At 33.2% G+C, this 16,401-nt stretch overlaps 1 protein-coding gene across 2 annotated transcripts in view; it reads left to right on the top strand.

Moving 5' to 3' along the window:
* APLF (aprataxin and PNKP like factor) overlaps positions 1–16,401 on the top strand; it is a 95,430-nt gene that overhangs the window by 35,060 nt on the left and 43,969 nt on the right. For both annotated transcript variants that reach the window (XM_015112593.3, XM_028832435.2), the window contains exons 3-6: positions 465–637; positions 9,221–9,368; positions 9,688–9,820; positions 15,633–15,814. In XM_015112593.3, coding sequence (XP_014968079.2) covers positions 465–637; positions 9,221–9,368; positions 9,688–9,820; positions 15,633–15,814 — 636 coding nt within the window. The remainder of the gene's footprint in view (positions 1–464; positions 638–9,220; positions 9,369–9,687; positions 9,821–15,632; positions 15,815–16,401) is intronic.

Genomic DNA, 16,401 nt, shown 5'->3' with positions numbered 1-16,401 from the left:
TCTTCTTTTTTAATTGTAGTAAGAAATTAGTAGGAGAAAATAAATGGTAAGGAAACTAGCCATTGTCAGGAAATTAGTGCGTTTTGGATATGGAAGTTGGGGGACTTAGTTTTTCCATACTAAGAATTATTTTTCATGTTTCTTCTTGTGATGTCCAGTTGTCTCTATTAAGCAAAATAGAAGACTCTTTTAACCAGTTAGTTGATAACTTTGCTTTTTTTCTTTGATTCCTGGAGAAATGGGAGGTATACCATAGCTTCTTTTCTCTTTTATATATAAATAATAATTATGGTACTCATAAGAGTTAGATTTATTAAACTTTTAAGTCTAAGTTTATGCTTAAATTGTTTTGATACCAAAGTTGTGAATTCATATTTAATTGTATTTTTGTCGTAATTTTGAGTTACAACATTATTGTATTATATCTTTTTAACATTTAATTATATTCTTTTTTAATTTGTTAGATACACACAAATCCGTGTTTTTATCAGTCTTCAGAGAAGAGTCAGCTCTTACCATTGAAGACAAATCTATGGTGCTATTTGAATCCTGGAGATAGTTTTTCTTTGTTAGTTGACAAATACATTTTCCGCGTTCTCTCTATACCCTCTGAAGTGGAAATGGAATGTACCTTAAGGTAAGTCTTGATGAAATGAGAGTAAGAATGTTATTTTTAATCTAATTTCTCAGCCATCACAAATCCTTTGGTAGGAACCAGTAGAAACCATTAAACTGGAGATAGAGTAGGTGTGTAATGTGTGTGTACGTGTGTGTGTGCGGGCATGTGCATGTATGTGTGTTTTGTGCACACGCACATGTGTATCTATTTCTAGAAAACATTTGACTTTGGAAACTTACTATGCCTTGATAGCAGTTGCTCCCATAGGTGGTGTCTTTTACCATCATATTCAGAATGTATTTTCCATCTAACAGTATTCAATATAGTTAATTTGAAATTGACTACCTTTTCCTCATTTTTTTACCTTTTTGAATTTTATTAAGGTATTAACTTCCAACTTACACTTGTCTAACTCTTCTGTCTTATAAAAATAGCAGAAACTATAGAACAGAGAAACTGAGGAAATGAGGTATTAGAATAAATATACTGATGTCTGACTTACAGTTAAAATTCATACACTAGGTTTTTTAGTTTCATTAGAAGATCACTTGGCTTCATTTCAGCTTTTAAATTATAGAATGCATAAACTAGACTTATAGAAGTAGATGGACAGAATTATGCGGAGTATGTTCTCTGATAGCAATGGTATTAATTCAGAAATCATTAAAAATAGCTACACAAATATACAAATATTTTGAAATTAAATAACACATTTCTAAATTACCCTTGGGTCAAAGAGAAGTCATAGGGAAATTGGAAAACATTTTGAACAGAGTGATATTGAAAACAGCATAAAAATTTGTGAGATGCAGCTAAATTGGCCCTTAGGGGGAAGTTTATAGTCGAATGCCTGTATTAGAAGAGAAGAAATCTATAAAACCAGTGATCTGTGCTTCTACTTTGGGAGGATAGACAAAAAGCAAATTAATCCCAAAGAAAATAGAAAAAAAGTAAGAACTAGAAGTCAGTGAAATAGAAAATGAACAAAAAGAAAATCAGTAAAGCTATGGGCTGGTTTGGTGAAAAGATTAATAAAATTGATGAAACTGTAGTAAGGCTTACCGAGAAAAAAGTGAGAAAACACAAATTATCAATATCAACAGTAGAAGAGGGGATATCATTACTGATACTACAGACCTTAGAAGAGTAATGAGGAAATATTATGTAAAACTTTATGCCAATGAATCTGGCAGTTGAAATGAACGGGTACATTTCTTAAAAAACAAAACGGATTCAGGAAAAATAGAAATCTGATGAATTCTATATTTATTTAAAAAATTGAATTCATAATTTAAGTATTTCCCATAAGGATCTTCACTAATGAATTCTGTTAAACTTACAAGGAAGAAATATTGCCAATATTATTCTTTTTTCTCAAAAAATAGAAGAGGATATACTTCCCAGCTCATTTTAGGAAGCTTCTATAATTTAGATACTAAAATCAGGTAAGATTTTACAAAAAACCCTCAAAACTACGGATCAATATTCCTCATAATAAAGTATTTACAAATCAAATCCAGCAATATGTGAAAAGGATAATACTCTATTACCAGGTGGGGCTTGTCCAAGGGATACAAGGTTAGTTTATCATATAAAAATCAAAGCAATTCACCATAACAGACTAAAGAACTGTCATTTTAATAGATGCTCAAAAATAATTTTGACAAAATTCAACACCTGTTCATGATTTTTAAAATTTTTGAGAAAACAAGGAAAAGAAGGAAACTTTTTTCCTACAAAAAACCTATTAGTGAAATGTTGAAAGTTCTCCCCCTAAGATTGGGAATACAACAAAAATAAAATATATCAGATTTGAAAGGAAGAAGTAAAACTGTGTTTATTTGCAGATGACATGATTGTGTATTTAGAAAATCCTGAGGAATCTACCAAAAAGAAAAGCAAGTCACAAAACAGTGTCTATTATATGATTACATTTATATTAAATTCTGCAATAAGTAAACTAATCTGTTAAAGAGAAATTTAATCAATGGTTGTTTCCAAGGGGATTGACTAGTAAGAAGCGACAAAGGAACTTTTTGTTTGACTTTGTTTCAGCTTTTAAACAAATATGGACATATTCTGTGTTTTGTTAAGGGAGCAGATTATGTGGGTGTATGCATTTGTCAAAACTAATCAAATTTCACACTTCAGATATGTGCATTTCATATATAAGTTATATCTAAAAATGCTTAAATGTAAGTGGAAAAAAATGTCAAGAAGTTGCTTTTTAGTTAAATGAAATTCATTAACCATTGCTTACTACATTAAAATACATGTCTTTTTCTCTTATCATACATGTATGAAGCATGCTATTTTAAACTAGCTGTTGAAATGAGACATGTAAAGAACTGATTTTTTTTGTTACAGTAAACTTTCATAATAGAATTACATAATTTTTTCAAAAATTAGGAAAATGTGCATCCTTATGAAACACAGTATGATCATTGCCTGATAACGTATTTAAACTATTATATGTCTATTTAAATTTCATTTATATTGATTCAAATTAGCTTATTCCCTTAGTATGAAAGACCAGTGTCTTTAAGGCCAGTGTCACACTTTAAATATATCAGGTTATGGGATTAGTGAATTTTGTATTTTTTCGTATTGATGAAACTGAAAATAAACCCACTTTCACAGCACTGTACTTTTCTCAGGCTATTTAAACCTTGGGTTCTGTCATTTGCTAGAAGGGCTCACAGAACTCAGGAACAGTTTACTTACTAGATTACTGATTTATTACAAGTGCTATATTACAGAATCCAAATTAACAGCCAGATGAAGAGATACATAGGGTGAGGTCTGGAAGGGTCCCCAGCACAAGAGCTTCTGTTCCAGTGGAGTGTTGGGGTACACCACTGTCCCAGCACATGGACACGTTCTTGTTCACCAACCTGGAAGTCCTCTGAACTTTGTCTTTTTGGGTTTTTATGGAGGCTTCATTACAAAGGCATGATTGAGTAAATCATTGGCCAATGTGATTAAGTCAATCTCCAGCCACTCTTTCCTCCCTGGTGGTGAGGCTGGGAGTTCCTACCCTCTAATCATGATTGGTTTTCCTAACAACTAGCCCTTCATCCTTAGAGGCTTTCCAAAAGTCACCTCATTAACATACATTCAGGTGTGGTTTAAAGGGGTATATTGTGAATAACAAAAGATGCTCCTTTCATTTGTTTCGGAGCTCTAGCCAGGAACCAGAAATGAAGACCAAAATATGCGTTTCTTACTATGTCACACCATTACAGGCACATTCTTGTGGTTTCTGCCAGTAGCTAGGTCCTGTAGCTTCTTAATGAGTATTTAGTTTCCTATTGAAGCAAGGACAGTACTTCTGTAGTCAGGTAATGATGAGGTAACCCTGGTTATTAGACTAGAAGCCATGAGGGAAGGTGGGGGCAGATCTTGAATTTGAGTATCATCATGAGAGATGTCTACCCCAGGGGAGGCAGCTGCCTGATTTCCAGAGAGGGAGAGTCCACTGTCTGCTAGCAAGGGGAAGTGGTATTAGATATGTATTAGATAGGAAGCATTGAAATACACTTTTAGACGTTTCTTGATATCGTTGGGATTTTCCCGTTTTTTGAACTAGCTCTGTTTTGCAGGGTCAACCGCATAAAAACACTGCTTACTGTTGTACAAGCTTTACATGTATGAACTTTTTGTTCTTCATAATAATGTCTATGAGGACTAGATATTGTTAATATCCCTATATGACAGATGAAGAAATTGGGACACAGAGGATTAAGACTTGCCCAAGGTCACAGCTTAATACATGGCAGAGGTGGGATCCAAACTCAAGCCAGCTGTTTCCAGAGTTGATGCTCTTACCAACTACCCCCTGCTGTATGAGAATGTTTACTATAGCACTCATTTGAATTGTGAAAACACCTGCAGAAAGGCTAAATAAATTTGGTGTAGTCCTATAATTATATGAACGAGAATGAACTAAGAGAGAGTTCAGGTTAAAACATGGATACATCTCCCTACCATAATGTTGAAGTAAAAAAATCAAAAAGGTTATGAACATATAAAACATACATAATTTCTATAAAATAATGGATGCATACGTACAAATAATGAAAGTATAAAGACATGCATGGGAATAATAAGCATCAAATTCAGGTTAATGTTTACTTTTGGAGAAGGAATGGGAGGGAAAGGAGCAAGATTGAGGCTGGTATGGAGAGGGCTTGAATTGTATTTGTAATTAATCTGGAGCAAATATGAGAAAATGTTTCTATTGGGGTGGTGGATACACAAGTATTTATATTCATAGATATGTAGATAGACTACATATATTCTCTGTATTTTTGCATGTTTAAATATTTAAGACATTAAAAAAGAATAGAAAAAAAGTTTATATGCTTTGTAGAAGTTGTTAGGACTCCCTTGCCATAATTCTTTTCTTCCAACCAGTGTGAATTTAAGAGAGGGATCTGAACCACAAACCAACCATAGAAAAGCTTGTCATTTCTTTAGTTTTTCCTTTTACTCACATTAAAATGTTTTTTATATAGTATTTAGATTCTGTATAACTAGTCCTACTCATTACCTATTTTGAAGGAACGTTTAAGTCTATACATGTCAGTTCTAGTTTGTTCATTTTTCACTCTTTTCTCTACATATGTATCTGTGAAATTATTCTGCCAGGAGTACCAAAACCCATGCTTTTTTGAGAAGTCAAAGAGAAAACCAAATAAGAAAGAGAATAGTTGGTTTTATATTTTAGTAAATTCAATTATAGCACATTTCACTTAGAAGCACTAATATTAATTCTTCCTCCCCAATAGTGGGTGTTTAGTAAGTGTTGGTTTTTTGAATGCATTAATGAAATATCTGAAGATATTAAATTGAGTGATAATGTGATAAGTATAACATTTTGTTTTCATAGCTGAGTTTCATTGCTGATGAGGAAGTATGACATTTTCACTCTAGGGAGATTATTTATTTTAAGACACTTATGAGGAAAGTAAAGTAAATCCTTTGCTATATGTCATTACTTTTTTTTCAAATTGTTGAAAATCTAAGTACGTAGATTCCTTGTAAATACTAATTTTAATCACTGATATTGAAGAAACAATAAAACATTAATGAAAATGTCATGATAGTATGATAACATGCAAGTTCTGAATTCATTTATGATTATTTAAAATGTATTTTTAGATCCAGCTCATTCATAATAGTAGCATATTTTATATTAAAGATATGAAAATGCATAACATATTTAAACAAAATTTGGAATATATTTGAAAGACTTAAGAACAACTTAATTGCCAAAACAATCTCAGAAAAGAAGAAAAGAGTCGGAGGGTTCACACTTCTTGATTTCAAAACCTACTATGAATCTACAGTAATCAGGACAGTCCTGGTGTAAAGAAAGACGTATAGATCAAGGAAATAGAATTGAGGGTCCAGAATTAAACCCCCACATTTAGGGCCAGTTGGTTTTTGACAAAGGTGTCAAGACAATTAAATGGGGGAAATAATAGTCTTTTCAACAAATGATGCTGGGACAATTGGATATCCACATGCAAAAGAATGAAGTTGGACTCTTGCTGCTCACTATATAAAAATTAATTTAAAATGGATCAGAGGCCTAAATATAAGTACTAAAACTATAAAACTCTTAGAAAAAAACAGGTATAAATCTTTGTGACCTTGCATTAGGCAATGGTTATAACACCAGAAACACAAGCAAACAAAGAAAAAGTAGGTAAATTGGACTTCATTACACTTAAAAGTTCTGTGCTTCTAAGGACACAGTTAAGAAAGTGAAAAAACAACCACAGAATGGGAGAAAATGTTTGTAAATCACATATAACAGACTTAACATTCAGAATATCTAAAGAATTCTCAACAATGCAAAGGCAAACAACCCAATTTTAAAATGCATAACTGATTTGAATAGACATTTTTCCAAAGAAGGTATACAAATGGTCAATAGAACATGAAAAAATATTCAACATCATTAGTCACAGGGAAATGCAAATTAAAACCTCAATGAGATACCACTTCGCATCTACTAGGAAAGCTATAATCAAAAATATAATAACAAGTGTTGGTGAGGTTGTGAAGAAACTGAACTATTATACATTGTGGTGGGATTATAAAATGGTATCGCCTTTTTGGAACATATTCTGGCAGTTCCTCAAAAGTTTAAACATGGAATTACTATGTGGCTAAGTATTTCCACTCCTATGTATATACCCAAAAGAATTGAAAACCTGTACCCACATAAAAACTTGTACATCTATGTTCACAGCAGCATTATTCATAATAGCCAAAAAGTGGAAATAACTCAGCTGTCCAACAACTGTTGAGATAAACAAGTATTGTGTAGTCATACAGTAGAATATTATTTGACCATAAAGAGGAATGAAATATTTACATATGCTACAACACAGATGAATCTTGAAACATTATGCTAAGTGAAAAAGCTAGACATGAAAGACCACATACTGTATTTCATTTATATGAAATATCTAGAAAATGCGAATCTATAGAGACAGAAGGTAGATTAATGGTTGCCAGGAGCAGGAGGAAGAGGCAATGGGAAGAGACTGCTAATGCATATGGAATTTCTTTTTGAGGTGATGAATATGTTCTAAAATTAACTATTGGTGATGGTTGCACAACTCTGTTAACATACTAATAACCAGTGGATAGTACACTTTAACAGGATGAATCTTATGGCTATATGGATTATTTTTCAATAAAGTGATTATAAAAAAGGATAACTCTATTACCTTTATTAGACTGCATTTAACTTTCCAAGTTTTAATTTTTTATTTAAAATATTGTGTAATGATACTTTATAAATCCTGTGATAGTTGATTACTCATACAAGTATTTGAAGATAAAATAAAAATATATATCACAGTGACAGTGTTCGATATTTAAATAAATGTGTAATAGAATAATTTGTGCTTGTACTTTTTTGAATGAAATGTTAAAGAGAATTTTGTTCTGAGATTTTTTTGTTATTACATTTATTGTGGGTAACTATTAATACAAATTACATATGGACTATAGAGTGTGTATGAATTCATCTCAGACTTATGCCAGAATAGAAAATAAACTAGAAATGGAATTGACGATGTTACTTAATTCCTAATACTATAAATTGTGAAAAATCATCACTACTCTTGAATGTTTATTAATGTTTTTCATGTTAAATATTAAGAAAACTTGAAAAAAATTATAATTTGGAAGTACATCTGTAACCTACGAGTAAAATGGGTCTGGGTATTGTAGTGGAGTGAACTTTCATAGATAGGACAATCAGACATTTCCAAGATATGTTTCCAGCACCTGGCGCAGTGTCTGACACACAGTAGAAGTTTTAAAAATATTGACTGAATGAACAAAAAATGTGATGCTGCATAGTAATTTACTCTAAGTAAATTTGCTCTTTTGGCTAATTCTTGCCATTGAAATTGAAGACTGCCTTTGAAGGAGATTATTCCCGTATAAGAAATACTAAAATGAACAAACAAAACAAATGGTTAATTAGACTCTTCTCAGCTAGACACAATTCTAAAATCTTATGTCTTTAGTTTTTAAAAATTCACATTTAATGAGGACAATTTACACACAGTAGAATTCATCCCTTTTAAATGTGCAATTCAGTGCACTAAAAATGACAATATAGTCATTTAAAATACTACTAGAGTGAGATATAGAACATTTCCATTTCCCCAGATGTTCTCTCATGGCTCTTGGTAGTCTGTCCCTTCACTCCACCCCTAATCCCTGGCAACCATTAATATGATTTCTGTCACTCTAGCTTTACCTTTCATGATGTCATATAAATGGAGTAATACAATATACCTTTTGTGTCTGACTTCTTTCACTTAGCAAAATGCCTTTGGGATTCATCTATATTCTTGCACACATCCGAAGTTCACTCCTTGTTATTTCTGAGTAGTATTTCATCTGTAGTTTCAAATTTTCAAAAAGACAAATTTGTTGGATCATGTCTATGCATATGTAAGTAATAATAACCCAACAACTTTGGATGATCTTACTGCATATTGCAGGAGTATGAGGTAATTGGTTCTGCTGGCATGTCCCACATGTGACCATGGATGTTCCTGTTCCAGAACATTTAGCTTGCAGCTATACTACAAGTTTGGGGATATTTCATAAGTAGCTCTTTAATACTTCCCTGAACTTCGGTAGCAGTGTGTCAACTTAAACTCAGAATTTTATTTATTTTTTTCTCCAAGCATCTAACTAGCTTAGCTGATGCCCTTGCAGTTTACATTTTCTCTCTAGAGGCTGGGTGGTGATCTTAATTTTTGTGGACCATCTGGACAAATATTAAATAAAGAGCTCTTATGCCTTAAGAAAGATGGCTGACACACATCTCAAAAATAATTGTGGTTTCTAGGCCCATGATTTAGAAAGATTGATGTATTTTATGGCAATACAGCAGGTAGGAAATAAAGAACATATTCTAGTCTATATATTTTATTCTAATATACTATAATTTGCTTTTTTGTTTTTGCTAAGTCTGAGAAAAGGGACATAACTTAGATGTAGTTCTAAGGCAGCAGAAGAGTGTTAAAATTAAAGACAAGTTTCTATTTTATCTTATAGAAACAGTCAAATGCTTGATGAAGATAATATATTGAATGAAACACCAAAATCCCCCGTGATTAATTTACCTCATGAGACTACTGGTGCCTCACAACTGGAAGGAAGCACAGAAATAGCCAAGACCCGGATGACTCCCACAAATAGTGTGGTGAGAAATTTGAGATCTCATCCATTTATAATAATGTTCTTCAAATTATGATGAAGGCAGAAAAGACAACTGAAATTAGGCCTATTATGATAATATTGCTAGCATTTATGTACTTTTGCTGATTTTAAGTTAAGCTCTAGAGAATATGGCAGTAATCCAACATTTAAACTAATAGAAATAATTTCTTTGTTCAAGAAATTTGATGAACTCAGTCTACAGTTGCATATGGGTATTTTAATGGTAGTATTCTGCAAAGCAAATATTTTGCAAATTCATTAAAGACGTGATTATTTTTAGTAATTTATAGGTGCCTTTTTAGTCTTTCCTAGGTGAAAATAGAGACTTCAGTAAGCAGCAGCGAATCCTTGCCGAGAGGAAAAGAATCCTTCCAGCTTGGATGTTAGCAGAACATTTAAGTGATCAAAACCTTTCAGTACCAGCAATCAGTGGAGGTAGGTTTTTGTTTCTACTAATGCTGACTTTCAAGAAAACAGTAAACAAAATTTGAAAGTTTTTCTGAAGAAAAACTATAAACTATTTCTATGGAGATAGAGGTTGTGTAAATGTATGGCTTAGCCTAGTTGTTTTTAGTTGTGAACATGAAGTCTAATTTAAAACATAGGCTATTACTTTGTGCCATTTATCAAATACCACCCTAATTTTTTTTCATTTAACAAGTGCTATTATGTGATTATATAGATAGATAGATAGATATAGATATATATAAATTTCTTTATCCACTCATTGATTGATGGGCATTTGGGCTGGTTCCATGTTTTTGCAATGGCAAATTGTGCTGCTATAAAAGTGTATGTGCAGGTGTCTTTTTCATATAATGACTTCTTTTCTTCTGGGTAGACACCCGGTAGTGGATTGCTAGATCAAATGGTAGATCTACTTTTAGTTGTTTAAGGAATCTCCACACTGTTTTCCATAGTGATTGCACTAGTTTACATTCCCACCAGCAGTGTAAAAGTGTTCCCTTTTTGCCACATCCACACCGACATCTATTATGTTTTTGATTTTTAAATTATGGCCATTCTTGCAGGAGTAAGGTGATATCGCACTGTGGTTTTGCTTTACATTTTCCTGATAATTAGTGATGTTGAGCATTTTTTCATGTGTTTGTTGTCCATTTGTATATCTTCTTTTGCGAATTGTTTATTCATATCCTTAGCCCACTTTTTGATGGGATTATTTGTTTTTTTCTTGCTAATTTGTTTTTTCTTGTAGATTCTGGGTATTAGTCCTTTGTCAGATGCATAGTTTGCAAAGATTTTTTCCCACTCTGTAAGTTGTCTGTTTACTCTGCTGATTATCTTTTGCTGTGCAGAAGCTTTTTAGTTTAATTAAGTCCTATCTATTTATCTTTGTTTTTATTGCATTCACTTTTGGGTTCTTGGTTATGAAGTCTTTTCCTAAGCCAATGTCTAGAAGGGTTTTTCTGATGTTATCTTCTAGAATTTTTATAGTTTCAAGTCTTAAATTTAAGTCTTTAATCCATATTGAGTTGATTTTTGTATAAGGTGAGAGATGAGGATCCAGTTTCATTCTTTTACATGTGACTTGCAAATTATCCCAGCACCATTTGAATAGGGTGTCCTTTCCCTACTTTGTATTTCTGTTTGCTATGTCAAAGATCAGTTGACTGTAATTATTTGGCTTTATTTCTGGGTTCTCTATTCTGTTCCATTGGTCTATGTGCCTGTTTTTACACCAGTACCATACTATTTTGCTGGCTGTAGCCTTGTAGTATAGTTTGAAATCAGGTAATGTGATGCCTCCAGATTTGTTCTTTTTGCTTAGTATTGCTTTGGCTAGACTTGCTTTGGGCTGTCTTTTGGTTTCACATGAATTTTGGGATTGTTTTTTCTAGTCCTGTGAAGAATGATGGTGGTATTTTGGTGAGAATTTCATTGAATTTGTAGATTGCTTTTGGCAGTATGGTTATTTTCACAATATTGATTCTACCGATCCATAAGCATGTGATATATTTCCATTTGTTTGTGTCATCTGTGATTTCTTTCAGCAGTGTTTTGTAGTTTTCCTTGTAGAGGTCCTTTACATCCTTGGTTAGGTATATTCCTAAGTTTTGTTTTTGTTTTTGTTTTGTTTGTTTGTTTGTTTTTTGCAGCTATTATAAAAGGGGTTGAGTTCTTGATTTGATTCTCAGCTTGGTCACTGTTGGTGTATAGCAGTACTACAGATTTGTGTACACTGGTTTTATATCCTGAAACTTTGCTGAATTCATTTGTCAGTTCTAGGAGCTGTTTGGATGCATCTCTAGGGTTTTCTACGTATATGATCATATCGTCGGCAAACAGTGACAGTTTGACTCAGTGACAGTTTGACTTATTGACTCTTTACTGATTTGGATGCCCTTTACTTTTTCTCTTGTCTGATTGCTCTGGCTAGGACTTCCAGTGCTATGTTGAATAGAAGTGTTGAAAGTGGACAGCCAATATAGTTCTAATTTATTTTATTTTTTATGTCTCAGGTACTAGCTCTTGGATGTTCAAACTGATGGAGAAAGGGTATATTATTCAATAAATGACGTTGAGAAAATTGGCTCTCCATTTTGAAGACAATAATGTTAAAGTACTACTTTATACTATATTCAGAAACAAATTTCTATTGAATTAATAGTCTTAATATAAATATTAAAACAAGGCATTTGAAGAAAGTATGGGAAAAATATTTTGATTACTCCTGTACACTTTCTTAAGATGATAGGGAACCTGGAATCCTAAGGGAAAAATTGATAGATTTACCTAAATAAAAAGGAAAAATACTTCTATGCAAAAGACACTATAAATAAAGTCAGAGGCAAATAATAGCCTGCCAAGCAGTATACATTATCTACCACACTTATAAAAGAAAGTTTTTAGAAAATTGTCTACTTAGTAACAAAAAAGATAAAACTCAGTAGAAATTTTGGGCATTATGTGTGACATACTACAGAATAATAAATACACATAGTAAATGTTATGACTTTACTATCAGGTAGGAAAATGTAAATTGAAAACAACTAGTTACCATTTTTTGTTCATTAACTTATCAACATTTAAGCAATTGATAATATCCACTGTTGGCAGAAAGGAGTATTATGGAACACTACTTGTGGAGGTATAAATTAGTACAGCCTTTCAAAATCACTTGTATCTCTTAAATTTTTAAATATACAATACACTTTGATCCAGAAATTGCAATCCTAGGTATTTAAACCACAGAAATAATAACATTTGTACTTTTAGTCCTGTATATGTTTATGCATATGTATTTGTAGATATATTTGCTTAAACACAGGAAAAAATTGAGAAGTATACACATGCAATAGTTAATCTAGCTGTTTGGGAGTAGTTCCTCTAAAGGGTAAGATTGGATGGATGTATTTTTAATGATACATATATATATATATATATATATAATTGAGCTATCGTTCATGTAGTATTAGTGTAACAGCTCATATAAGTGCCTTTGGTAATAGTTAAAATCAAGCTGTTTTGTATTAATAGTTAATTTCTTTTATATTTCTATCACTTTACTGTACCTATTTTGGATTTCAGAAGAATATTTGCCATACCAGATATAAAGACTGTTGTTAGCCATTTTAAGCTATTCGTTTTTTATACACTCTTCGTGAAGAGCATTTTAATAATACCAAAATGGCTTCTCATGCAGGAAAAAAAAAAATTAGCTCTAGTCCCTAGAGGCGGTTTGTAGTAAAGAATTTGGAGTTTTGAAGAACTATTTTAAATATATATATATTTTAATTTAGAATTTTGGGTACATGTGTGACACTTGGAATATATAAACTACCATTTGTGTAGAAGCTGTGTCTTGTTTAATTTACTTTAGTTCTTAGCATAATCAGCAATACCACTAGTTCAGTATGTCACTTGGTTTAATTCGTAACTGTTACAGCATTTGGTCATTTGTTGTACCAAGCTACACAGTCCTATTAAGTCCTGTTTATGACAGTTTCCAAAAATGATATGAACTATTTTCTAATTTAGATTCTTGATGAATGTTTAAATAATTTAGTTAAAATTTAGTTATTATAATAGTTTATTCCTCAGTTTCATTTGATAAATGTATTATTTTTATATTGGTTCAATTGATATTCCTGTTTGATAATATGGACAGTATTCTATTGGCATTTCTTTCCTGAACTGAATGAGGGAATGTTATTTTAGGCTACTTGAATGTCCTTTAGAACTGGACTAAGCAAACTACAGCCGATGGGCCAAATTTGGCCCACTGCGTGTTTTTGTAAATAAAGTTTATTGAAACATGACCATGGTCAACCGTATGTGCATTGTCTGTGACTGCTTTCATGTTACAAAGACAGAGTTGGGTAGTACTGACAGACACTGTATGGCCTACAGAGCTTAATCTGTTTACTTTCTGGCTTTTTACAGAAAAAGTTTGCTAATCCCTGCTTTAGAACATTAGAATAATGACTACAGATGGCTTTACATACCTATATCCTGGCTCTTAAGGGAATCTTTGGACAAATTGTTTATGTTCAAAATTCATTTAGTCAGAAATATTTATTGAGCATCAGTTTTGTGCTAGGCACAGTTGAAGGTACTGGAGACAAGGGAGGTACGGTGAACAAGGCATGTAAAGTTTCTGCCTTCATGAAGACATCGTTCGCAAGTAGAGGAGAAGGACAATTTGCCTTGGACAATATGAATTTGTTAACAAAATGTGATAGTGACTTAGGTTTGCCAACTGCATTAAACTTTGGGTAAGTATTTTATGGGATACAATATCCATTGTTATTGAGATTTATTTACTTCATCGGCAAAGTCTGTAGAAGTCACTTCCCTGTTTGGGTTATTTTGGGTTTGCCTGTAATCCCAGCACTTTGGGAGGCTGAGACAGGCGGATCACCTGAGGTGAGGAGTTCAAGACCAGCCTTGCCAACATGATGAAACCCCGTCTCTACTAAAAATACAAAATTTAGCCAGGTGTAGGGTAGTGCGCACCTGTAATCCCAGCTACTCGGGAGGCTGAGGCAGGAGAATTGCTTGAACCAGGGAGGCGAAGGTTGCAGTGAGCTGAGATCGTGCCACTGCACTCCAGCCTGGGTGATAGAGCAAGACTCTATTTCATTAAAAAAAAAAAAAAAAAGAGCTTAAGTTTAATTCCTCACTGTAGATGTTAGGGTTTAATAAGTAGTATATGTACAATAGCAAAGACTTGGACTCAGCCCAGATGTCCATCAGTGACAGACTGGATTAAGAAAATGTGGCACATATATACCATGGAATACTATGCAGCCATAAAAAACGGTGAGTTCGTGTCCTTTGTAGGGACATGGATGCAGCTGGAAACCATCATTCTCAGCAAACTATCGCAAGAACAGAAAACCAAATTCTGCATGTTCTCACTCATAGGTGGGAATTGAACAATGAGATCACTTGGACACAGGAAGGGGATCATCACACACCGGGTCCTATTTTGGTGGGGGTGGGGAGGGATAACATTAGGAGATATACCTAATGTAAATGACGAGCTAATGGGTGCAGCACACCAACATGGCACATGTATACATATGTAACAAACCTGCATGTTGTACACATGTACCCTAGAACTTTTAAGTATAATAAAAAAAATAAGTAGTATATGTAAAGTTCATTGGATAGCTATAAGTCAGATTTTCTGTTAGAGAAATTCAATTCTACAATTAAAAAAAAATAACATGTATCAGGTACTCTGCTAGATAGTTTACATATCTTACTTCATTTACTTCTCCTAATAATTCCATGAATTATAATTCCCATTACCCAGATGATGAAACCAAAGTTCAGAAAGGTGAGATGAAATAGTTAAGGGATGGAGTCCCCATTTGCATCTCAGCCTGGTAGAATGCAGGCCTGGAGCTCTTAGCCATTTTACTGCTTAATACTTTCTGAGATTTGCACATAGGTGTTTCCAAGTTAGCATTTTTTTTTTCTTTTAAGACGGAGGCTCACTCTGTCACCCAGATTGGAGTGCAGTGGTGTGATCTTGGCTCATTGCAACCTCCACCTCCTGAGTTCAACTGATTCTCATGCTTCTGCTTCCTAAGTAGCTGGGACTACAGGTGCACACCACCGTACCTGGATATCTTTTGTATTTTCAGTAGAGACCGGGTTTCACCATGTTGGCCAGGCTGGTCTCGAATCCTTTTTCTTTTTTCTTTTTTTGGTATAGATTATTGACATTTGAAGATACTGAAGATAATTTTCTTCTTTTTCTTTATGTGTGTTTAAGGTAATGTAATCCAGGGAAGTGGAAAAGAAGAAATCTGCAAAGATAAAACCCAACTAAACACAACACAGCAAGGAAGGAGGCAATTAATTTCATCAGGAAGTTCAGAATATACATCAGCAGAACAAGATACAGGAGAAAAGTGCAAAAATACTGATCAGGAAGAGTCTACCATTTCATCCAAGGTGATTTTTAAAAATTCATTATTTGATTGTTTCTTCGTTAGGTATTTTAGATAGAAATTAATCATATGCTATATAAGGAGAAATCAAAGCTGCCTTTTATTGCTGAGTTTATGAAGACAAAAACTGGCCCAATTTTTTCAGACTTACTGAAACTAATCTTTAATATAGTAAGTATTTGTTGAAAATTTAGAAATTTTCAGACTGGAAAAAAAAAGGGGGGGGAGACCACTTCACTCTGGTCATAATTTGGCACCTCTGTTCTGAAAACCTGGCTTCTCTTATTCCATTGGTGGTTGTTCTCAGATTGCGTTTAACCACCATTTTCTTGCTAAGTGTGATGAGAAAAACAAATTGATGGGATAGTTCTTAAGAGCCTGTTTCAGGATCACTTCTGGGCTAACTGACAATATTTGTAGACCTTCTTTCCTCTTTCAGTTTTTGCTAACTCACTAGAATGGTTTGGCTGAAATACGCATTCTGTAACACTGGGTTCTTAAAGAAAATGAGGACTATTTATTGGAAGTACTTAAAAAGAGAGAGAAAGATAGAGATGGCCCCAGGACAGAAAGTTCAGGCATGCTTCCTTT

The sequence above is a fragment of the Macaca mulatta genome, chromosome 13, assembly GCF_049350105.2.
Source record: "Macaca mulatta isolate MMU2019108-1 chromosome 13, T2T-MMU8v2.0, whole genome shotgun sequence".
In the NCBI taxonomy this organism is placed as follows: domain Eukaryota; kingdom Metazoa; phylum Chordata; class Mammalia; order Primates; family Cercopithecidae; genus Macaca; species Macaca mulatta.
The sequence above is the reverse complement of the archived record's forward strand: the minus strand, read 5'-3'. Positions and strand labels throughout refer to the sequence as shown.